Source organism: Pogona vitticeps, chromosome 2 (assembly GCF_051106095.1).
Source record: "Pogona vitticeps strain Pit_001003342236 chromosome 2, PviZW2.1, whole genome shotgun sequence".
NCBI lineage: Eukaryota > Metazoa > Chordata > Lepidosauria > Squamata > Agamidae > Pogona > Pogona vitticeps.
In genome coordinates this window covers 279445540-279471287 of record NC_135784.1, presented here as the reverse complement: position 1 = coordinate 279471287, position 25748 = coordinate 279445540, and the positions used below count along the sequence as shown (strand labels likewise).

At 38.4% G+C, this 25748-nt stretch overlaps 1 protein-coding gene across 2 annotated transcripts in view; it reads right to left on the bottom strand.

Moving 5' to 3' along the window:
• Positions 1–583: 583 nt before the first annotated feature.
• TENT2 (terminal nucleotidyltransferase 2) overlaps positions 584–25748 on the bottom strand; it is a 48018-nt gene continuing 22853 nt past the window's right edge. For both annotated transcript variants that reach the window (XM_020783713.3, XM_078384529.1), the window contains 7 exons: positions 22264–22340; positions 20691–20819; positions 17700–17743; positions 8016–8152; positions 4563–4654; positions 3463–3542; positions 584–2488 (listed from right to left, as the gene is read on the bottom strand). In XM_020783713.3, the coding sequence (XP_020639372.3) occupies positions 2414–2488; positions 3463–3542; positions 4563–4654; positions 8016–8152; positions 17700–17743; positions 20691–20819; positions 22264–22340 (634 nt within the window). In that variant the 3' untranslated portion in view covers positions 584–2413. The remainder of the gene's footprint in view (positions 2489–3462; positions 3543–4562; positions 4655–8015; positions 8153–17699; positions 17744–20690; positions 20820–22263; positions 22341–25748) is intronic.

Below are 25748 nucleotides of genomic sequence, written 5' to 3'. Positions count from 1 at the left end.
TTGCTTGGCATAACGCCTTGTACATCTACACCAGGTTAACGTCATGCTACACTGGCATGAACAGGATTTTGCCCAGTATTAAGTAAACTCTGCTGCCACACAATTTATATAGTATATCTAATTTAAAATACCTGTTGCAATCCAAAGATTTAATTTCAAGTTAATGATATGGCATGATTACTGCTAAAAAAATCACTCTTCTGTATCTGGAACCCATTTTGTGTTAAGAGGATATACAAACCCACCGGGCCACTTTCCTAACTACTGCCTCTGCTGATGTGGAGAATCCCATATCAACGACATTTACCATCTACTAGCAATGCAATGTGATGTATATGACTATTCATTTAGGAAGATATGCCTAACCTTTGCATGTATGTATGTCAATATGTAGATTGAATCTCTGAACACAATTATGATTATGATTAATGTAAATATTAAAGAAACCTCATGATTGAGACTAAAAAGTGTGAAGTCCAGATTCCTTCTAAATGCTTGACTATAAAAGGCCTTTTTTTAATACTACTGGGAAAGCATCAAAATAAGTCAAAGAGCCGAAGGGAACAAACAACAGAAAAGGTACTTTCATTTTCAATATAGAAACTTTATTCCACTTAACACAATAAAAACATTCAAATTAAAGAGATAATAAAAGAAAAACTGACATAATGAAACGTGTCATTCGTTAACATATGAACTGGTCTGAAATAAATATAGGAGGCACAAATTGTGCTACAGTAGATCTATTAAAAAGTCCCACAGTCCCTGGAAAAAAACATAATTTAAGAGATATTTAAAGTTCCAATTAATATAGCAGCTGACCAACTTAATATTTACACGACATAGAAACAAAAATTTTAAAACTTGTCTTGTTGTAGCAGCTATTTTTAGCAGTCACTACAATGATTTACTGGCAAAGGAAGGAAACTACAGGAAGGGAATCTTACCCCGGGTGGCTCCACATCATACAACAAAGCAAAGCAGAGGGGGCTACGTGAAGGTGCAAGGGAATGACATTTCCTAACACTTATTCTGGAATATGGGAAGGGAAGGACACAAGCAATAGTATCAATTCTGCCCACTTATTTTCCTATATTATACAAAGTGCAGTTAAGAGGATGCAGAACTTTTGCTTGTGCTTTCTCTCCCCCTGCTTCACTATAATGCTCAGAGCTGCCAGTCAATGACTATTACTCATTTATCCGAGTTTTCTGCTGGGGGGGGGGGAGGCTGCAGTTTCTGTGCATCAAGCTGAACCCAACCTCAATGGCCATGCTTTCTCCTGACATGCAAAATGCCTCACAACATCCTAGGTTTGCATTTGCTTTCTGCATCCCCAGGCAGGCAGAATAAACAAGTGGTGGGCCCAGAATACATGGCTAGTAAGCTTCATTCACCTCAGCAAGCCACCAGTTACACACACCCATCATGAATGGTTCCACTGCCTTCTAGTTGCTCTGCTGCTTTCACATTTCAGCTCCTGGGATTCAGATGCGCTCAGTGAGGCTGTAAATTCCTATCTGAGTTGCGATGCTTCTGACAGAAAGCACAGCCTTACACAGTATGCCTTCATGGGATAACATTCCACACACAAAGTATTCTAATATAACTTTTTCCTAATGTCTACTTCTCCATATAGAAATAGTCTGAATCACTGTTCAATCATGCAGAGCTCCAGAAGGTTCCTTCTCTGGACTGTAACTCCCAGAAATTCCTAGTCAGCATGACTTGCTGGGGGCATTCTGGGAGCTGTAGTACAATTGGGCAACTTTTTCAAACTTTGCCCCCAAGCAATCTCAAATGCTAAAATTCAGACACATGCTTACCAGCTCACTGAAACTTAGTTCTACAGCCTTATTTAGAATAAACTTATTATTTTGTCTAAACATCGCTTTTTTGTTTTGTTTTGTAATATGTCTATAAAAGGATGGAAACAGCCAAACACAGCCAAAGTGTATTTTGCATTTAGCAAAGTTACAAAGCACAGACTATTTATTTTTAAGGGTGTGGGTGACATATGGTGATCTTTGATGTCACGGCCTGGTGTACATTACAAAATTCTTTGTTTGACACTTTTTAATATTTGATGTAGCTGAGCCAACCACAAGAATACACACATTAACAATAAAATCAAACTCCAACAGATTTACTGTATTTGTATTACAGCAGTTTCTTTATTGGTCACTGATCCAATCTGTTTCAGAAATCCAGTCTTCAAATGGTTCTAATGATTTTCAGTTTAATTAGTTATGCTTTTTTTAAGTTTTACAAAAGTTTCCTTAACAAAAATTTAAAGAAAAAGTCTCTTTTAAAAAGTGCAATTGGGGAAGGAAGAAAAAATTGCATCCTGTGGTTTGGAAAATGTCTTTTGTATAGCATTTCAGAATGATCTGCTTGAGGAAATAGAAGCCAGTCATCTTTTCTGTACCGTTGCCCGCAAAGGTAGTATACAGTTCAAGTCCCTCCTGTCTCTCAGTCTCTGCCATGACTACAGGATAGAACAAAATAAGTCATAAATACATAAGGACTCCTTGGAACTTAAGCCATTATTGCAAAATGAATAGCAGGCCTTGTAACCAAACGAAAACTAAAGCAGCATAAAATGCAGTGACCTCAGCCCAACTATGTCATTACACCTGTACACCGCCCACCACATATGTTGTTGTATGTTTTTGGATGGTATGCAAAGTCACTTTAGACAGCAGGACACAAACTACTCCCCCAAAAAAGAGTCTCCTGTTGCAGGATTCTGGCCATTAGAAGGAATGTCTACAACATGGTACATCTTCACAAAATTCTGTCTCAAACTATAAAAAACACTTCCTAAATATTTTTCAAAAGATAAAGTACCAGCATATACTTTATAGATATGATACTGTGATTACTCGGGTAATGATACAACTAAAACAATTTGAATCCGAAGAAAATCATGAGACCAGGATCCTCCATATACCTAAACGTTCGGTCATTCCCAGCACAGCTTTCTTGCTCTTCTTTTTCAAACAGATACATTTGCTATAAACAGGGGATGGCAACACGCTGCCCTTCAGAAGTTGCCAGATTACCCCACAACTCCTCATTGCTAGATGGGCCAAAATGGAATAACAAATATAAGGCCACAACTTGCCTACTCCTGCTGTAAAACAAGCTGCACTTGCTTGCTTTTAAGGTGTCCTCTAGTTTGAAAATCACTTCCCTTGTGATTTGGGGAGCTGCTGTTTGAGAAACACAAAACTGAAGTTCCAAGTTCTTGAAGCAGAAGAATCAATGAATCAGATCAAATCAATGAAGCAGAAATATGTGCTAGATATTACATACTAGAAGAACAACACCATGCTGTACTCCAAAACAGTGCTTGTATACTGCATACAAGCACTGTTTTGGAGTACAGCATGGTGTTGTTGTTTCTACAGCACTTTCTATATTTCTATAGCACTTTCTAGGATTACTGAACACTTTTACCTTTCGAAATTCATCCAGAATAATGTCAAACTTCTGCTTTTCATGTACTGCTCTAGCAGTGTTTGTTCGATCAAAAGGTTCTGAAAAGATAAAAAGGGAATTATAAGTGATGTAGTTTGCACATTTCTTGAAGTCTATAGAATATGCTTAGATCACGTGACATAGGTTTATGGTTGTGGCATAAGCTTTATACAATACATAGATGAAAAGGGGAATGTGTCTAACCGCTAATAAACTGCAGGGAAAATATAAGTCATGCCGAGACTTTCTCTTGAAAAAAAAAGTAAATATAAAGCCAACATCCTGAAGACACACCAGTAGCTGAAATCCAGTTCTTACCATTTTAAGAAGCAATCCTATGATAAGTCCACTGTAAGAGGAAACAAGTCAAATCAATGTCTTTGGGATGTTGGTCTTACATTTAAAAGGGCATCACCATCCAAGATACTTTATTCTTGTACCTTTTGGCTCACACTAGGAATAAAAGGGTCAGAAGAACTCCTCCACTGCCTCATGCAACCTGAGTAAATCATATTCTAGAATAAAGATTCTTAAACATCAACCCCAGATGATCTTGGACTACAACTCCCAGAAGCCATGACCACTGGCATGCTAGCTAAGGTTTCTAAGAGCAGCAGTCTAAGTACGCCCCCCCAAGCCTGTGAACCACTACCTAGTGTTTCCCAGACTTGTCCATGTGTGATACTCATTTTGAACTAAACTTGCAGTCATCAAACAGAATTTGATGAAAGTAATAAAATATGACTATCTCACATAAACAGATACATGACTGTATCATATGGAGGACTACAGTTGTCTCTATTAGGTTTAAATAACATTTGTTCTTAAAATGTGAACTATTCATCTTGTCAGTTATATAAATTTTTTTTCTTAGGAGTATATAATGTGGATTGGGAAATGACTCCATAGTTAAGTCTATCATTATCTCCTTTTATTCTCTCTGAAAAATGGCAGCAGTAATCATTATTTGCATAGTGGGAGGAGAATGCAGAAGACAGCAGCTCTAAAACGTCTTTCAAGGCAAGGACAATGAAGTCATCTCCCAAACACTGTAGTTACTACAAAGGTACAGAATTTACCTTCTACGCAAATGAATTTGTTTCTCCATTCAATGCCATCGGGTCTTGGAATGGCTTTGGCTTCACGAACTGAAATCATCTGACTGCTCCAGCTGGTAAGTGGAAAACAATTTTTAGAACTGTTTGGTAATACTTGTATAAGCGCACATATAAATAAATGGGATCATTTTTAGTCTGTAAACACAGTACTTTGATGGATCTGGCAAGAGTGGAATACAACTCAGATAGCTCCTGGGTAAATCTCCTAGAAATGCCAATGGGGCTGGAATGGACCATAAAAATGAGAAAATTCAAGAAAAGGCAATACTGGGCCAAAGTTGTTAGGATTATGGGGAAGAAATTGCACTGGATATCAGAAATTCTGAGTGGGCTAAAGCTGACCGCCTGATACCCCATTTTTGGCTGAATCCCATTAACAAAATGTCAACAGAAAATGTAGGTCAAAGGAAAGAGAGGTGTTACAGCATCATTTGGCTTGAATCCCAACTAGGCAATAAATTTAAGAAAAAGACGCTAAAGGGAAGAGTTATGTAAGAGAATTAAGCAGATCACAACAGGCAGCAATGTCATTCTGCTACACTGTGAATATCTTTTTTTTATAGCATCCATCTGGCTTCTGACATCACTAAAAAGGAACTGCAACTTCAGCATAGCCAGAAAGCCAAAATATTAATAATCTTCTTTCACTATGAAGTGTTTGTTGCCAATGAGAGAACTAAAGGAAGAAGCATCATTCATAATTTCTTAATTAAGCAGAGATTTAGCCACCTAAGAAAAGGACAAGAGAGACTATTCTATCTGATATTATTATGGACACTTCCTACCTAAATCTTTCCCTTCCTAAATCCTCAGCATTGTTGTCCCCAAAACAAAGTACTGTAATTCTCTTCTGCTGGTCAAAATATAAGGGAAACAATAACCCTGTCTGTGTATTGTAGCCCAAAGTAATTGTGGGTGGTATGGGGCTGCACACCTAAGTAACCCCATCATCCCCATGATGCACTTTCTGCATCTGAAATTCTGAAGAGGTGCTTCAGAACAACATGTTTCCATAAATGGGAGCCCTGACTTGCTAATGGTCCTGATCACAAATGCACTGCAAGTGTGTTCAATCAAATCTATTTATAAGTTCCTCTTCAGATGTTTCCACCAAACAACACAGAAGTCTGATTGACATCTTGCGGGGCGAGGGCACTAGAGGGGCTAACATGCATCTTTGCATCCCCACCACAGTTATCTAATCAAATACAAACCAACAGCAGGCCAGGAATGCATTTGCACAATTAAAACTAGTGTGTCAGCTATGACAGTTTCTTGAGAGATCTGATCTAGCCACGGTGACACATGCCTTAGTTACATCCTGACTGGATTACTGTAACACACTCTATATGAGGCGGTTGATGGAAAGTGTCAGGAAACTTCAATGGGTTCAAAACACAGCAGCCAAATTGCTGACTGGGGCTGGTTACAGGGATCACATAACCCCGTTACAGTAGCTCCACTGGCTAAACAATCTGTTTTTGGGCACAATTCAAACTGCTGGTTTTAACCTACAAAGCTCTAAATGGCCTGGGTCCAAGCCATCTCAAAGACCATATCTCCCATTACGAGCTGGCCTGGATGCTAAGATAATCAGGAGAAGCCTTTGGTCCCACCACATTCACAAGTGCATTTGAAGGGGGCACAGGAAAAAGCCTCCGCTGTTGCTCCTCCCACACTTTGGAACTCCTCCCACAGGAGGCCATTCTGGCCTCATCTTTGCTGTCCTTCCACAAGCAGGCAAAGATCTTTCTCTTCAGGCAAACTGTCACTTAGTGACTGGCTTCTTGAGTGGCGTTTTAAATGGATGGTTGCGCCTCACTGCTTTGACTGGGTTTTTAGTACTACTTGTGCTTACCATTTCTCAGAATAGTACTTGTTTGTTCCTTTTAGTATTTACATACTTGTTTTAGCTTTAAATATTGTTTTCAATTATGTAATTTGCCTTGGGTCCTTTTTAAGTTGAAAGGCAAGGTAAACATATTTTAAATAAAGAAATAAGTAATAAATAGGTTTGGATTTATATGGCATCTTAACAATATTATGGAACTCAAAAATAACAGTTAAAAGTAGAGTTTTATGAATACCTCAGTTGGATATTTGCAACCATTTCCTCTAGGCACAATTCAAGGTAAAGTTAGCACAGTGTGAAAATGCAGTAGTACATGCCTAGGAAAACATTACTACTAAATATACTTCTAAATTTCTTATACATGTTTAGGACAAATTTAATTACTTTATGAACTTTGCATTTAAGTGACAATTTCATTATAGGAATAATTCTAAAGAAGAGCAACATCATTCAATCTTTAATTTCATAATATGATTTGATGACTGTAAGGAAGCTATTTGGAACTTTTACTTCGTTACTGCCAGCCAGATAAACATTCTTTCCTCGAAAAATCAGAGTAAGCAAGAGGCTCTGCATATCTGAAGGACTGTAGACATAAAACTTTGGAAATCTGTCTTTCCCCCCAGCCCTTTTCCAAGATATATTTCTAGGTTTTACTTTGTCTAAATAGAGTCTGTGATAAAACAGAAATAATTTTTGTTTACGATATTCATAATCACATATACATCAGGGCAAGTAACATTCAGGCACATTTAGTTTCATGCAATGAGAAGCAAAATTCAATTCATACTTATGAGCTGAATTTCAACAGTGTCTTTCCAACACTGCTGTACAATTACTTCCACAAAATTCTCTTGACATAGGAATACTGGTGATAAATACAAGGAGGGTGCAAAGTATAACAGCACGAGAGAGCAGTTGCTAGAGATGTTGCTCAGGAGTCTTCCATTGGGAGCAGCTGTGAGAGTTGAGACCAAAATAGAAGCCCTAGCCAAGAGTGGGGAGCAGGTGAGATTCCTTGGGCTATCCAAGACAGAGAAGTAATTTTATAACCATGGTACGACATCCAATGAATTAGATATTCGTTTAATATTTAAATAGAAAGATCTAATACGTTGCCCTGTACAGATCCTTAAGGCCCATAAGTCCAAATGCAGCAGATAGCTTCTTCCTTTAGTACAGTGGTAGCAACCTTGGGAGACCAACATGTTCTTGGACTGCAACTCCCAGAAGCCACTAAATGTGCTGGCCAGGGTTTCTTTGGAGTTACAATCCAACACCTGGGTCACCCAAGGTTGGGCACCACTGTTGTAACAAAACATACTTTTGTTGCATTTCAAATAAGCTCTGAATTGGAATACATACAGCCAAACAGCTCTAACCTCTTGTAGTGCATATCAGTTTCAAGCCATAGCTTTTAAACTAAAGAAAGAAAGCATTTCCCCTTAAATGGAAATGCAAGGTCCTGAATTCCTCTCAAAGCTGCAGTCAGTGCAGATGCAGAACAGCCAGAGCACAGGAGACACTCAAAGTTCACTTAAAATGAAGTGCTGATCACTCACTCAAATTCTGTAGCATAATATTTCAAGAAGCCCAGCAACAGGTCTCCAAGTGTTGATTCATTTTTTGAAAGGTAGGGAGGAATGGTGCATGGAGCCTGATGCACAAGGTGCAGCTGCATAGTAGGGTCAAATGATTCCTACAGAAACAGTGAGACAAAGAGAAAATACGGTCTGATTTTGTGTGTGTGTCCTAGTTTATACAATTTAAATGCTATCAAAGGTGAAAATAAGCATACAATTAAAAGTAAATCTGTAATATTTCCAAATAAGACGTAATTTGGACCAGTCCAGTTCTCTGAAAACTCAATGTACCAATTTAAAAATCACAAAAATAAATAAATAAATAAATAAATAAATAAATAAATAAATAAAGAAAGAAAGAAAGAAAGAAAGAAAGAAAGAAAGAAAGAAAGAAAGAAAGAAAGAAAGAAAGAAAGAAAGAAAGAAAGAAAGAAAGAAATAGTGATTTAAACATACTATTGCTTGCTTGTGGAAATAGAAAAAACCTTGGAAACTGGAATACCAGCTTCCTTGTACCAGAAAGACACTTTTTCTGTCCATGCCATAAACCACCCTTTTGTTTGCAATTTCTATCCTGTCCTTATTTCTTATAGTTTTTGGGTAGGCAAAAGTGTAGCCTGTGGGCTAAATTCAGTTTCCCCCCCCCTCCCGGAGGGGGGTGCATGTGGATCATGGGGCTCCTTCACCATTTAAAAAAAATATTCATTTTTACAAAGCTGGTGTACCCTCTGTGGTTGTGAGCAGCAAGTTTTTTTAAGTTATGGGATGAATTCATACAGAAAAAATGTTTTGAGAGATCTGGCACTCCAGAGCCCCTCAGCCACCTCATCAAATTGTAACTTACTTCTTTAAAAAATGACTACTATAGAGCATGAAGAGCATTTTTCTGTAAAATCAGCCTTTAAAAAAAATTCAAAGAAAAGGTATTTCGGAGGTAGGTAGCAAGCAAGTAGTTTTCAAAGGTCCATGAATGGGCATATAGTGCCTTTGATCCGTCTTATATGCTCTTCTGTCTGTACAGTTCATTTACATCTACAGTGAAGATCACTAATCCTAGCCTGATCCTGTACTTTGCTTGTAAGATAGGCTTTCACTAAAAAGGTGTGAGTGAACAAATTCAGGCTTTTACCGTATGCTCATTTGCATGTGGCACAGTGGATCAGACACAGAAAAGTTCACATCCACTACTGCAGCTTAACAGAAAGGTGACTCAAAACCCTATTAATAATTTTTGTTAGCATTTTAGATGCAAACATTTCAAAAATCTTTATTTCATTTGTTGTTACACCTCCTGAAAGGTCTATCACAAATCTCATTTTACTGTCAGAGAATTACAATAAATACTGTCAAACCTTGGCACAGAAAATAAGGATGCTGGGTTCTGAATGCAATTCTCCCTTGTTCAGATTTACTGTCATTCACAAGAGCCTGGTGAAAGATTAAATAGCACTAGCCCAAATACAGAACGATTCTGTTCATTCTTTTTCCTGTGCCTTTCCATTACAAAGCAAATACACAATATTTTGACTTCTCATAAACTGTTAGTTCTTCTGTTCTTAGGTGGGCCAACTCTGGGTTGATAAAGATGTAATTTATCAAGTGGCACCCTAAAAAAGGTTAAGTGTTCACTGTGCTAAGCCAGTCATCTGTATCACCTGCCAAATGAAGAAGACACCTTTGTATCAGATTGTCTAAAACTGATCTATGGCACAGCCATGTTCAACAAGATCATGACTACAGGGAAACACCATAGGTAGTAAATAAAGGAATATACGATATGCAGATACAGACTTTTCTCCTGTTTTAAAGGAAAACTAGATATGTTAAATGTGTCTTACTGTGCACAACAATAAGGATTATGTAAAAGTATATATGATGTGCAAAGGAATGTTTTCCTTCTTCTTTCAGGGAGAAATTGAACATGATGTCGATATGCACATTAATCATGTTCAAATAGCAGCAGTCTGGAGGAGACATTTCTTGCTTGCCACCATCCTGACAAAAAAACTGTTCCATGCCTTTCTGATATCAGAACTTTTTAAACTGGTTCCTTTGCATGTTAAAAGCAAAGATACATCATTGTGTCTTCTTGGGTAGTCAAAGCCTTTCTAGTTAGGTCACCCAGGGGGAGTTGACTGGCAAAAGTCTTAGAAGAGAAAAAGGAAACATATGCAATACATAATCAGATAATGTAGTTACCTGCAATAAAATCTAGTAATGGACAGCTTTTTTAAAAAAAATATTTATGGAAGAGAATTTGGTCAACAGGTATTTGTTACAACAGCTAACTGGGACCCTTGAATTCACAAACAGGTTCTCTACAAATACTGTATCGGCTTGTGAGGAGTAGGAGAAATGGCAAACAAGCCTCTTCTTGTGGGCTTCTTACAACCATTTAAATGGCCACTGTTGAAGATAGGCAGATTCAGAAGGCTTTTGACATGTTCTTATAATACAGGAGAAACTAAAGGAAGCTTAAGAGTGGCAAAATTTTATCTCTTGACAGCAGGATACGGACAAGCGAGAGTCAATCATAGCATCACTTGTATCTAGGAATTCTATAACTATATACATAATTAATATGAAGATTTAAAACTTCTAAGAAAACAGCACATTTGCTAAATAAAAATGGGCATTTAGTCAACTTCTAATGTTCTTTGTAAATCATCCATAGTTGCCATACTGGCCAGGAGATTTCCAGGAGTTATAGGCTCAACAGAGTAACTTTCTAAGATCTCAATGAGCTTAATTGTTTAAGCTGTAGCAATTCAACCCCTAAATCCATATAAATAAAGGATTAGTTATGCACAATAACACCATGGCCTCATAACCTCAAAGATCCCTGACTATGGACTAATATAAGATGCAATGACATGACACAGAAGTTTAAATATTTCAGAACATAGACTTGACAAGCCATGTGGCCTAGCCAGGAATTCTTCTATATAGCCTAACTGGGCTGTATCTCAGGCTCACATCTGTGCCCACTTCCTCTCCCTCTCTGTAGAAAATAATGCCTCATTCAGTAGAAAACAGTTTGCTCTCTAGGGAAAGGCAACATGCAAATATGAGTCTCACATATGCTCCTCTTTTCATTGCTGTTTTTATGCCTCCTCCCCTTTTTTTACTGACTGTGTAGTACATGTTTAGTGAAATAATGACAGAGCAGATATTCAATCCCAAACTTCCATCTACCAGATGGTAACTAATCAGGTGTGTATCTTCTTCTGGTATGTCTTTATCCAATATTTGGCTCCCAACAGCTTATCCATCTCATCAGTGCTCAACTTTAGTTGACAGCATATGCAAAATAAGCTAATGCTTGTTTAAAAAATCCACTCAAAAGATGCAATCTACCCAGTCACACAAAATGGAGGACTCCAGACTCTCTTTGGTAGAAAGGTCAAGCATTCCCAGTTGCTCATACTGACTGGCATGGGGCTAAAGAACATGGCTGAGTGGAAGAATGGGAAACTTTTGTGTTCTTGGATACCAAATGCATCTTTCCACGAGGGCTTTTAATACTTAACTTTTCTCCATTCTGAAAAGCAAAGCATTATGTAAGCTGCCTCAGGGAATGCCAACTGGCTGTTGAAGGAAAAGATATACATTTCAGAAAGAAAATATGGAATTTGAAGTTGCAAGAAACATTGTATACAATTCCAGGTTGCTTCAATAGAGACACAGCAGGAGACGGCCTTGCAGATTAAGCTGCATCAAACACTGCAAGGTTTATTTATCTATTTATTTATTTACAAGATTTTTTAGCCGTGCCATTACTAGTGGCCTCTGAGCGGCGATAAAGTTGAGAGTAACCATACAAATATGCTAAACCAGTCACCGTTCAACTAAGAATGTGAAATTCTGTACAGCATCAAAACTGAATTTAAAGCTCCACCTGTCAAGGAACTGTGAGCTTCAAACAGAACAGAGACAAGCTTGAGCCCACAGCTAGACTTTGTTTTCATAACAAAGGATCTTTCTTTTTTTTCCGTTTCTTTGTTTTTGTTACTTCCTGTTGCAATCCAATGGCATTAATATGAAACAGCCACATGTGAATATCTGCCTTTTTCTTCCCATTCCACCACAACCATGAACAAAACTTTAGAACTGTTTCCCCTTTTCCCATGTCTCTTACATTCCACCTTTTACAATGTATTGCCTGATGAAGGTGCCAGGCGGGTGTGTGTGTGTGTAGTGATCCTGAAAGCTTTCATATCATTTTTCCCTTTCTGGTCTACATTTCACCTTAATACAGAATTTAGATTAAAATCATTCTAGTTATACATTAATAATCAGCACTGCACTAAAACATTGGAGAAACAGCAATGTAAGAGTGTATATGAATAATATATTAAACTACAAACTGGCTACAAACTATTTACAGAAAATTAATTCTCTATTAACATTAGCGTAAGCCATGGATTCACTACACTAAATCTGCTTATTCCAAAATGCTGCATATATCACAAAGTTTTCCATTGTTCCATAGAAAAAATTATGTGCAATTGCTGGTGTCGAACGGTACATGATCAGCATTATATAAAGCAGATTTTCAATGTTAATAAATATATGCAGAGTGCGTGGGCAATCTTACTGTACAGCTGATTCAGCACAACTGAACATAACAAGACACCAATATATGAAGCATCAACAATTGTCTTAAATCTACACATATGTGAGCAAGAGAACTGCAGAAAGGATCAGAGGGTGTTTTCAAAAGATAGCTGAAAGACTGGGCGTTGTTAACCTTCATCTTCTTTTCTTCAGCACATATACATTATTTAATCTGTAATAACATGGTGTTATCCTATACAACTACACTGGTTGCTTTCACATTTCTTAAAATGTGAAGTTAATTAAACTAAAGCAGCCTCCAGACAAACGCTTTTGCTACTACTCTTGCCAAGCAAGCCCCAGAAGTCAGTGACCCAGTAATATAACACATAAGTAGCAATAATTATTCTGTTCTGTTACATCACTTTATAATTGTTTCAAACTGTTTTGTTGTTACCCTGCGATTCCCTACCCATAGGTCATATGCTATCTAGTCGGAACTGACTTAACAATGGGCCTAAAAGAGATTTCAAGGTAAATGATATACAGTGGTGCCCCATTTGACAATGATAATCCATTCCAGAAAAATCGCTGTTAAGTGAAATCATCGTCAAGCGAAAAAGAAAAACCCCATTGGAATGCATTGAAAACTGGTTAATTCGTTCCAATGGGGAAATACCTCATCGTCCAGCGAAGATTGCCCATAGAGAACCGCCGATCAGCTGTTTAAAATCGCTGTCTTCCAAAGCAGGGGTCCGGAAAGCAGCCATTTTGCGAAGGGAAGAAAGCCATTTTGCAGAACCGGAAAAATCATTGTTTAGCGAACAAACGGTTCGCAAAGCAGGCTCCTAATCAATGTCGAACAAAAAAACCCCATTGGAACCATCGTTTTGCGATCGCAAAAAACTCGTCGTCAAGCGGGGCACCACTGCATTTTTACCAGTTCCCTCCCCACTCCAGTGAGATTCCATGGCAGAGTGGAACCACTACACTGTACTAGGTATGAGATATATTACCTGTACAGGATATAAATATTTTAATAAATATATGAACAAAATTAATTAGCCTTTTTTCTCTGGGATTGCCAGAAATCTGCCTGATGCATGCCTTTCTTGTTCCACTGCAGCCCCATTCAGCTACAGAATATGTTTGTCAATTAGAGGAATGTGGCAGTCCTGATCTGTCTTCAATAAGCAAAAATAATAATTTGGAGGAGGCTGCTATATTTGTGGAGGGTCTTCGAATGAGCCAGAACCTCAAATTTTTTAGTGTGTTTGGGTTTACCTGGAGAGCCTGCACAAATAACCTTACCCCTTTCAACCTATTGCTTTTGCCTACTGAATACAGCATTCAAAGGGGAGGGACTACCAAACTTTCTCTATCACATGTGGAGAACACACACTTAACAAAACCTTAGCAGAAGTTTTCTTGTGCTCATTCCATGCTTAAGTGTTGTTTTAGATTTATTTGTGGTGATTTTCTGTTGCAATAACAACTACAGTGCCATGTAAGCCTCCCTTACATGTCATTTTCAATTGTTATTTTCTAGAGAGGAAAGGCTTTAATTCTTTATTTCTTTTTATTCACCACCACCCTTAATTTTTTGAAAATTCAGGAATACGTTTATTTCATAATAAAAGGCAAAAAAAATGCAAGGAAACCAATAATCTTTCTCTCATGGGAACACAGACACTATGGCAACTGAAAGGTTGTTCATTTCTAATTCCTTCTAAAACAGTATAGGTGGGCCCTAAAATTAAAAACTTCTAGCTAACATTACAAGGGACTGTACTACTTTCTTGTGATTAAACCATATACAGTGGTGCCCCGCATAGCGATGTTAATCCGTTCCAGGATTGTCGCTATCTGGATTCGTTGCTATGCGGGGGGGGGGAACCCATAGGAATGCATTAAACTCTGTTTAATGCGTTCCCATTGGGGAAAAACTCACCGCTATGCGTGGAATCCTCCATCCGGCTGCCATTTTCGCCGCCCGGTAAGTGAGGGCAGGGCGCGAAAACACTGAGGGCGGCCATTTTGGAACCGCCAATCAGCTGTTTGTAAAACATCACAATGCGAAGATTGGTAAGTGAAACACTTACCAATCATCGCAATGTGATGCTTTCCCTATCTAAAACATCGCAATGCGATCGCATTAGCGATCGCAAAAACGCGTCACTATGCGGATTCGTCGTTAAACGGTGCGCTCGTTAGGTGAGGCACCACTGTATAGAATTGTCTTACCCGTGAATGAGAGAATCGATTGAATACTGTAGCACTGTGCTGCCTGACACTTCCACATTAATTCCGTATCCAATTAATCACAAAAAACCAAAGGCTCAGCAGCAGCACTAAAGAAGTCTAGTGCAGCAACCTGATTCTTTACATTAGATTCCCCACTCATGTACTCTGTATAGTACTAAGATATGCCTACAGTCCTATCTTGCATTACTAGATCTTTGGACCTCACTTTGGAAAACAATTCATACACATCCCCTTAAAAATCTGTGATAGTTTCAGACACCTGATGAAGTCACATCATGACCATGACAGCTTCTGCCACATTAAACTTGGTAATATTAATTTTGTTTATTTATTTAATAAATTTTATACCACTTTATTAGTGTGAGGCACTATTCCGGGTGGTTCACAAATGATTTAATCAAACAGAAAGGTGCTATTCTACAATGTCTGCTTAATCACTTCTGTTACAATAGAATAAACAAATATCCCCTCTAGAACTTGTTGCAGTGAGTAAACTCTCCAGTTTGTATCCTTAGAATAGTCAGTCACTTTGCTGCCAGATAGTCTAGAAAAGGATTTTTCTGGAGCAGCTGGAAAGCTTTCAAGTCCATACTGCAGATGAAAATTATACAACAACACAAGTTCCTTGCTTATGGCAAGAATTTCTAAATAAATCTAGTGTAGACTTTGTATGGAGTTTCTCCTTCAGAATTTTCTAAAAAGGGCACAAATCCCTAAACATTTCTAACAGCACCATGTTAAAAGTCTACCAATCCACAAAAAAAAAATCATCCTTTTAATTAACAGTTTCTGAGACAGCACTGTTTGGAGTTTTTGGCCTAGTTCTCACTATATTGAATAAAACAAGCATCCAGACACATCTCAGTAGCATGCTTTCTAGGCACACGGATGAGATGGAGGTGCATGGAAGAATTTTCAGCCATATGAGACCCCACTCACAGTATGAAATTAGTCCACTGTGTTAAAATTTTCCCCATATGGTTCACAGGTCATTCTTTTCCATGTTGCTCCTTGCAGAATTTTTAACAACTGTGCTAGTACAGTGGACCCTCTACTTACGGAATTAATCCGTATTGGAATGGTGGCTGCAGGTTGAAAAGTCTGTAGGTCGAGTCTCCATTGACCTACAATGCATTGCAAACCAATTAATCCTGTAACCAGCAATTTTTGTTCCATTTTGGTTTTTTTCTGGTCTGTAGGTGGAGCCTCTGGTTACAAGTCGAACCTAAATTTTGCGGCCAGAGAAGTCGGTAACTCGAAAAGTCTGTAAGTCAAGCCGTCTGTAAGTCGAGGGTCCACTGTATAACAAAATCTCAAATGCACAGTTGTCCTGAGAATATTTTTTTAAAAAAATCTAGGGAGGGAGGCAAGACAAGCTATTCTTGTCCACCTAGATCCAAAGTAAGCCTGTGCATACTTCCAGACACAGGTGGGCAACATGTAGCCTGCCAGCTGCACGCAGCCCCTAGGAATCAAGTGTCGCTCTAAGCACACCTAGGGATCCACACTACCCACATCCCACTCCAAGAGATTTTAAAAAACATGTTCAAAAAAATCTCGGAGGGGGGCTGGAAAAGTCTTCTTGTGCACTCCAGAAGGTGTGGGAGGTTGTTTTGTCATGTTTTCCAATCCTCCCTTCCTCCTTCCCCTGCAAAAGTTAAAAAAAAAATAGAGAAGAGCACTGAAGTGTACAAGGAAGCTCTGTCAGTGAAACATCTCATTTTGTATCTGTGAAGATTCTCAGTCATCCAGGTGTGGCTATCTTGAAGTTGAGTCATGGCAACTTGACTTCTTTCTTGTCAGGTTGAAACATTTTGCTACTCATCCAAGTAGCTTCTTCAGTCTGAAGAGAGATGGTAGGAGACCCCTGATATATTCTCCATGTTGGTTTCACTTCCCCCTGGTCTGAATAGGTTCGTTAGAAGAGCAAAGGACTGGGGTTGAGGGATAATCCCACATCTGCAGTCCTTCTCCACCCACTGTCATGTGATGTTGACGTTAACAGTAATCTTTCTTGTGTGTGTCCCTAACCCTTCTGGGAATGGATGGAAGGACAGCATGATAAACAGGAGACAGATTGTATCTAATGCCCCCACCCCTGTTGAGTGAGGGATTTTCTATATGCACATGTATAAGCCTCTTTGACCCCTCTATCAAAGCATCTATTTTCTCCGTCCAACCAAGAAGCTGCTTGGATGAGTAGCAAAACGTTCCAACTTAATAAGAAAGAAGTCCAGTTGCCGTGACTCAACTTCCAGATCTCATTTTGTACTTAGAAAAGTATTTTGGGTTGGGATCATAGAAACAGCTTTCCAAGGTCCAGGGAGTGTGGTCCACAGATATGTGGAGATTGCCCCTGCCACCCTGTGATTATGATAAGTTTCAGCTATATGAGAACCTTATGACCGAAGGAAAATGAAATAAACAGCACTGGAATCCAGAATAGCACCAGGAAGAGGTGTGATAACTCACAGGGTAGGTGTACCCTACAAACACAACACACAACTAAACTACACTAATATGCCGTGAAAAAAAATGTGCCACAGTCCTAAGCACACTTCACTTGGAAGTAAATCCCATGAAATCAATGGGCCTTACTTCCTGGCAACAGAAATGGTCGGAATAGATCTGCAAAATTTAGTTTGTATGAAACAAAAGGAAAGGGTCTGCAGGGGATTTTTCTACATACACAGGCACACAATGGTGGCTCATTGCAGTTTTAGCAAGCATGGTCACAGGCATATTTTGCCGCTACCCAAATTTGTTAAATAGCAACAGTCATATTATAGGTAATCAATTTTTAATAAACATACTATGTAGTAATTTATAAGAAGCACTTACTGGGTAATTTTTTTGGAGGGATGGAAGGATAGGTTCAGGTAGGGCTATAAAAAAAAAGTTTAAAGTTGCTGTGATTCATGTACTTCACAGAAAACAACATAACAGCTACACCAGTGGTGTGAACTGAAGGTGTAGGATAAAATGCTTATTCCCCATGTCTATTTCTAGATCTTTCAAATGAAGCAAAATTACCTGTAGAAATTTGTGTGAAAATTGCTTAAACATTCTAGAATACAAAAGCTACCAATTTAAAGCCAAAGTCAGGATAGTGCTATTCAATATGTCTATATAGTGTTTGTATATATGGGGCTCGTGGATATTTCCACTATAAAGACATTTTAATTAGTTACAGAAAACAGCACCCTTTGTAATGTCTGTGGAACAATTGCAGGTTCTCAACTGTCAAATTAGAATGAAGCTGCCTCAATATTATCTCCTTTTTGGGGGCAAAGAAAGCAAAATTTGCTCCCCACCAACAGCCAGTATTAATAGAATTACTTCAGAAAGTTACCTTCCTAAGTGTTTCTCTTTTTAAAATACCCGCTGGAAACCAATTAGACACTCTACATTTTTCTTGCATAGTGGTTATGCTCATGTAAAAATGTTTTTAAATGCTCCTCTCTTCTTAGCAGCTGATGGGGGTAATCATTCTTGCCACCATTTATTCAACTAAACGATCATCTGTTAAATTTGAATGAGACAATATGTTGTATAAATCTGAACACCAAGAGCCTCGACTGGTCTTAGAAGACATGAAAGAAGAGGCGCTATGGACATCTCACTCTACTATTATCTAAAATGACAAATATTTCTGTTCAAGAGATAGGAGTGAATAGCTGGATGTTATTTCTAATGCATTTAAGACTTTCCCCTATATATTTGTAATACATTTCTAGTATTCAAATACATTTGAATACTAGAGTTCACCCAGTTTGTCACATCTCAGCAGGCTCCCTAAGGCTGGAGAGACTACTGTACAGTGATAAAATTGGATACTTACCATTCATCTTTGCTATAGACGATGGACAAAATACTATTGCTTATGTATACCAGCATAAATGCAACAGCATAAATAACTGCTGCTAGTCAAGGAGTCGCCACTTGTTTATTTATTTATTTGATTTTTATACCGCCCATCTGGCTGCCAAGGCCACTCTGGGCGGTTTACACAATTAAACCACATATAATTGAACAACAGTTGAAATAACAAAACATAATGGTATACATGAAAATTAAATACAAATACATGGAAAGGCCTACCTTAAAAAACCATGTTATTAACAATTGCTTAAAAGCTCTCATTAAAGGGGCCAGGTGGATTTTGGGCAGGAGACTGTTCCAAAGTTGCGGAGTGACCGCTGAGAAGGCCCGGTTCTAGTCCTCACTTTCCGGGCCTCTCTTGGTGTCAATACTCTCTATCACCTGGCCTGGGACGATCATGTAGAACAGACAGATCTAATCAGAAGGAGGCATTCTGACAGGTATCGAGGTCCCAAACCATTTAGAGCCTTATAAATTAACACCATCACCTTGAAACTAGCATGGAAACACACAGGTAACCAGTGTAGGGTCACCAGAGGAGGAGAAATGTGTTGATATTTCTTTACACTACTCAGTAGTCTGGCCCCCATGTTCTCAACCTGCTGAAGTTTCCGTGGCAGCCTCATGGGCAGCCCCATGTAGAGAGCATTGCAGTAGTCTAATATCGAAATTTCCAATGTATGGACCAGTGTGGTGAAGGACCCAGTGTCACTTGTACTTCTCATTGCATGCCAGTCACGTGACTTGCATGCCACAAAAAATATAAGCACAACTCCTGAACTAGAAGAAATCTGGCATGGTGATTTACACTGTGGCACATGTGCTGGCATATGTAAGCAATAGGATTATGCCTATGGTTTAAAACAGTGGTTCTTAACCTTGGGTTACTCAGGTGTTTTTGAACTGCAACTCCCAGAAACCCCAGCCAGCACAGTTGGTGCTGAAGGCTTCTGGGAATTGCAGTCCAAAAACACTTCAGTAACCCAAGATTAAGAACCTCTGGTTTAAAATAATACTAATGTTCAAATAACCACATTTATAAAATAAACCCACTCTAAGAAAGCTTCGGTAACAAGGGGGAATTAGGCAAAAAATAAAACATGCCATTATGGAAGGTTCTCCAGTTTTCGTTTCACAATCCCCGAGAATATTCTACAAAAGGAGATTCTCTTGCCACAAGCAAGATCTGACAATCTTTAGTACTGATAATTTCAGCTCTTCATCCAAAAAATCTCAAGGTTCTTGAGTTCCTGATTTTAAAATCAAAGGACTCAGGCTTGAAGTATAAAAGAACTCAGCAAGAAATCAATTACAACTATGGTACAGTGGAAAAAATTAAATACTTTCACCAGGAATCAAAGCTCTGCTATGACAAAAATTCACTGGTGGCAACTCAGCTATCTCAACTTTAGTTGCCCATACATTAAATTAGTTGTTCATCTCACAACATTCTAAAGAGTACAAATAAAGCCTGAAATACACTTTGCACTTAAATGCTAGATTAATGTACACCAAACTGCAATGGTTGCTGCTTCATTTCTATACCACTGTCATTTTAAAACAACGAGTTAATCAAGATTATTAAGAGAATAGTATATGTTCTTATTTGTTTCCTGCTAAGTATTTAAAAGACAGCAAGAAACCCAACAATCATGCTGATTTTTTTTCTCCATGAAAAGTAATAGGTGCAGAAAAGTAATCAAAACCCTCCTCTATGAGAGAAATAATGAAGTCCTGTTTCACCTAGATATAGTTAAAAGGGAAGTATGTCTTCTTGGGGGAACTTACTAAAAATGGGGGGATGAATACAATGAAGGTAGCTCTCCCCCGCTTTTTGTTCTAAGAGGTGGTCCCAGCAGTTTTAAAACAGTTGCTAATAATAAATAGGGACGGACCCACAAAATCTATGTGCAGGGAAGAAGCATTTTCAAGAGTCAAGTACATACTTACTTTGTAAATAGTGCAAAACCATCAACACAAGACTATAGCTGCTTAAAGTGCCTCGGCTGGCATCATTTATACCACGAAAGCTTGCCCACTTCTTTACAACCAGCACTAATGGACGCACTCGACTCTCAACTGCAAACAAGACAAAAAAACTGATCAAGCAAAGTAATGAACTACTTATCTAATGTTAACATGATATTTAATAGAAATGTTAATAGTAGTATTAATAGAAGTTACCAATTATCACCACAAATGTAAAAAAAATACAGATTTAAAAAGAAATACTGTATTAGAAATATTAGAGTTGATGGAAGAAATATGAAAATGGAAAAATAAAGACAACTTCACATGTAGTGACTTGCACAAGAATTGCTGGAGGTTTTAAAGGAGCCTCACGGTGCAGTGGTTAAAATACAGTACTGCAGCTAAGACTCTGCTCACAACCTGAGTTTGAGCCTAACAGGCTCAGGTATCCAGGCTCAAGTTTGATTCAGCCTTCCAGCCTTCAGAAGTTGGTAAATTGAGTATCGTTTGCTGGGGGGAGTGTGAATGTGTAGCTTGCATAATTAAAATTGTAAACTGCCCAGAGAGTACTTTAAACACTATGGGGTGGTATATAAGCAGCACTGTAATTGGAATGGCTTTTTTGCCAATTCCCCCTGCACTACAATATTTTGTTGCAGATCCAGGTAATCACTATCAAAAAAGTAGATCGTGGAGTTGTAGTACACTGAAAACATCACAAGGTTAATACAGACCTTTAATACAACTGAAAGCATGAATGGGCAAATAGAAGATAACATAGCTATCAAAAAATATATATCGTACTGATTCCATTCTGGCACATGCACTGCAAAATCCCCTACCATTAATGTTCATAAGGTGATCTTGTGTACATTTCTTCTGAAACAAGGTCCATCAAAATAAAATGGGTTTACCATTTGAGAGACCATGGCCAGGATTCTCATTTGCAGTTTACGTATGTGTGTGTAAATGAAATCATATTAAGAAACAGTAGTGAATTCTCACTGATTAACAAGGTGCACATTGCCTTCCTGGTTTTGACAAAAAAGGAAGTGGCCAGGAATGCAACTGGCATATCATTAATCAGAAGCAATTTACCACTGTGACTTGCACAATTTCACTTTGCATATGCAAAGTTCCAATAGGATTCTGGCTCATTTATCACTTCTCTTGATTCAGCAGCACTAATGTCCAGTGGGTAATCAAGACTGCATTGTTTTGTATGGCCTTCCATCTGTAAAACTGGCTTAAAGCTGAGTTTTAAAATAGCTGTTGACCCTTATTAAAGGATGCTGATTCTCAAAATTATTTTTAAATTGCTTATTTATTTTAAAAGAATCCTTTTGTAGTTCTGCATCTTTTGGAAGCCTTCAAGACTAAAAAGCAATAAATAATTAATAATAAACAAATACAACAATAATGTTGATGATAACAACAGGCATGCAAAAAAAGAACTTCAGTTTTCCACGTTATAGCGCTATCAAATTGCTAAAAATGCAATAGCATCTAAAATAAATATATATATATACATGAAAAAGTATCAGCTACTTACTGTATGCATAGGTTCTGAGAAGGAATGTGTTTCTTATTCCTACAACATTGTTCACATTCAAGTCAAACTCCACACAGCTAGGAGAGAAGACAAATCAAGTTTGCATGAACTCTTCACAATGTGTAATTATAACTAAAAACACTGATTTATTAAACTTTTGATTTTCAAAGACATTCTGCCTTCCAGTACACCATCTGTGTTTCTTTGACAGCTGTGCAAATTTAACCGAAACAATAACTTGTCACTCATTGTGAAGGTACATTTGAGGTGGTACAATTTTGTTTAGTCATGTCCAACTCTTCGTGACCGCATGGACCAGAGCATCCCAGGCCCTCCTGTCTTCCACTACCTTCCGGAGTTTGGTCAAATTCATGTTGGTAGTTTCAATGACACTGTCCAACCATCTCATCCTCTGTCGTCCCCTTCTCCTCTTGCCTTCCCACTTTCCCAACATCAGGGTCTTTTCCAGGAAGTCTTCTCTTCTCACGAGATGACCAAAGTATTGGAGCCTCAGCTTCAGGATCTGTCCTTTGAGTGAGCACTCAGGGTTGATTTCCTTCAAAATGGATAGGTTTTTTTCTCTTTGCAGTCCAGGGGACCCTCAAGAGTCTGCTCCAGCACCACAATTCAAAAGCACGTGGTACAATAGTGACACCCAAAAGAGGGAAGTGTCATCTTACCACTTTTCAGAAGGGGCAAGATCATGTGATGAACTTTCAACAAAGACTGTCCACTGGCTCTACTTCTAATTATGTCCACAACTGAGCAGAGACCACTTAGTGGCAAAAAGTTTGACTCCCCGGGTAGATAAAAATCAATGATCTTTTCCAAATCAATTTATATAAATAAAGATTTAAATTTTAAAAAATGGTTCAATAAATTCAATTTGATTTAACGCAAGTCTGCCCTGGTGACTACTGAACAATCTGGCCTTAAGAGTAATCTTTTACTCTATTGATCTTGACCTGATCAATCCCTTTATTTTACATGTGTTAGAGAAATATTGCCTTTACCTTGATCTGTGGAAACCACAGAAAGATACTTCCTTAAGAATGTCTTGTAGCTTCAGAGAAGCAATGAAGAAGTTATATGAGGAATACAGGTCCCTTGCCTGAGAAGGACTAACAGGGTTAGAATAAAGGTCTTTTTCTCTCACATTCTCTAAATCTTTCAACACAAAGGAGCACTTAAGCTAGAGGTATGAAGCCTGGTCCAAGTATTCTTTGATCTGGCAGATCTTTTTTAGATTGTCTGCTTAGGTTATGCATGTTCAGTGGTGAAATAAATGGCACGGAGTGTTCGCTCAACAATACTATACTGTTTTATATGTTGTAACACTGAGCACAGGCAACAATTAAGGTCTGCTCACAACTCCCAGTCTGTGCTACAGCAAGCCACATACTTAGATGGAACCATCATTTATCAAGCTCCCATGAGAGAATGAATCCTAATGAATTCTAAAGCAGGACCGAACAACTTAACATAATTACAGTAACTATAATGGATTGCTCTTACATGGAAGCTAAAGCCACTGAAGTATCAGGTTATACAATCAAAATACAAAATGCACTCACACTTTACTGAGCTAGAAATGAAATCCTGACAACACTTGAGCAGAAAGGTTGTTGAAAATAATCAAATAGGCTTACACTGCGGCTGGTACTTAAGCCAAAGAACTGAGCAGCAACAAGAAAAGATTCTAAAGCACTGGGATTAAATCAAAGGATGGCTGCTTGGGAAGAGGAGGAAATATCAGGGACTCATCATCACCCTCCACAAGCTAGGCAGTGGCAGAAACGGGAAAGAAGCAGTCTTCTGTCACAGCCCTACAAAATACAGCAACTATCCAACTCACGCAAGCTTCATTAATCAAAATATATGCTACCAACGTGTTGTTAAAGGCCTAGAAAATGGCATACTCAGTCTCTCTCTCTCTCTACTGAATCCCACTGCTTTCTCTCATACTTCCAAAGTATACCATTTCAATTGTCTCAGTAATGTAAGGGTCTGCCTTATTCCGTGCCAGACTTATCAATCCAGTGTCACTTTAGCAGCAGCTGCTTTCCCGTATCTTCAGGGAGAAGACTCGCCTGCAATCTGATCCTTGTAACTAGAGATGTCAAGCACCGACCTGCATCTCTGCCCAAGCAAAGCATGTGCCCTGCTCCTGAGCAACAGTAGAGTGAACTGTAAAGGGTTGGTATATATTTTTAGCTGTCCAGATGAACAGATGAAAAGACAAAACAGTACAGGTTTGGACAAAAAGCCTTAGAGAAAGAATTTGCCCAGACAGAAACATGCCACCTTGTGAAAGAATGCAAAACAAATCTAAAATCAAAGCAGCTAAGCTTACATTTTTTAGAAATGTTATAAACCACAATGGGGAGCAACACAACACTTATTTATTATATCTATCTATCTATCTATCTATCTATCTATCTATCTATCTATCTATCTATCTATCTATCTATCTATCTATCTATCTATCTATCTATCTATCTATCTATCTATCTATCTATCTATCTATCTATCTATCTATTTTTATTCGATTTTTACCCCGCCCCTCTAGACAGCGTCTACTCGGGGCGGCTTATATAGGTTAAAACACATCAAAATAACATATATAAAAATACAATTGTTATAATTAATTCTAAACAACACATTTCCAAGATGGCAAGACTCAAGAAGAGGGGGGGGGGAAATCACTTAATTGGCTGGAGGGAAAGCCTGTTTAAATAACCAAGTTTTTAACTGGCTTTTGAAAACGCCCAGCGAGGGTGCCAGCCGAATTTCAGTAGGGAGAGTGTTCCACAGCCGAGGGGCCACCGCCAAAAAAGGCCCAGTTTGTTTTTTCCTTCCGGAAAGGCCCCTCAGCCGTTCCTGCTGGCTATGTCGGGTGATCTGGGTAGATCTGGGTGGGAGAAGACGATCTGCCAACACTTCCGTCGCCCTCCCCAACTCATAGTTTTGTCACTACCCCATGATTTCACCATCTCAGCAGCAGCTTGTGCTCATATCTCAACAGTACTGAAGCTGCAAGTCTGAATTTAAATCCAAATCAGATAAGCTCTGTGGGACATTTTCTCAGGATGCCCACCAGCCCATCAAAACGAAGCTGCATGCAGCAAGAAATGAACACTGAGTGTTTTCTTTTTTAAAATATCCTGTATTTAAAAACTGATTTGGGGTTAAAACAGACACACCAGACATCCTGGAGGAATTATCAATATAGGGAGAGGAGAATCTAGTTTGTGTCTGTGGGGAAAAAAAATCTTCCTGTAGGCTACAGAAACAGCCTTTTGAGTGCATGGAGCCCACGGGCAGCAGGAGACTCACCTTGACTTTAACTAATTGTATGTAGGGAAGACAAACTAAAATATGAAAAGGAAAATGGAATGCATACCCTATGACCCAATGAAATACACAGAACTGTACTTCACATTTTTTAATAAACATTTTATTAGTTTTTCAACCTATCTACATTA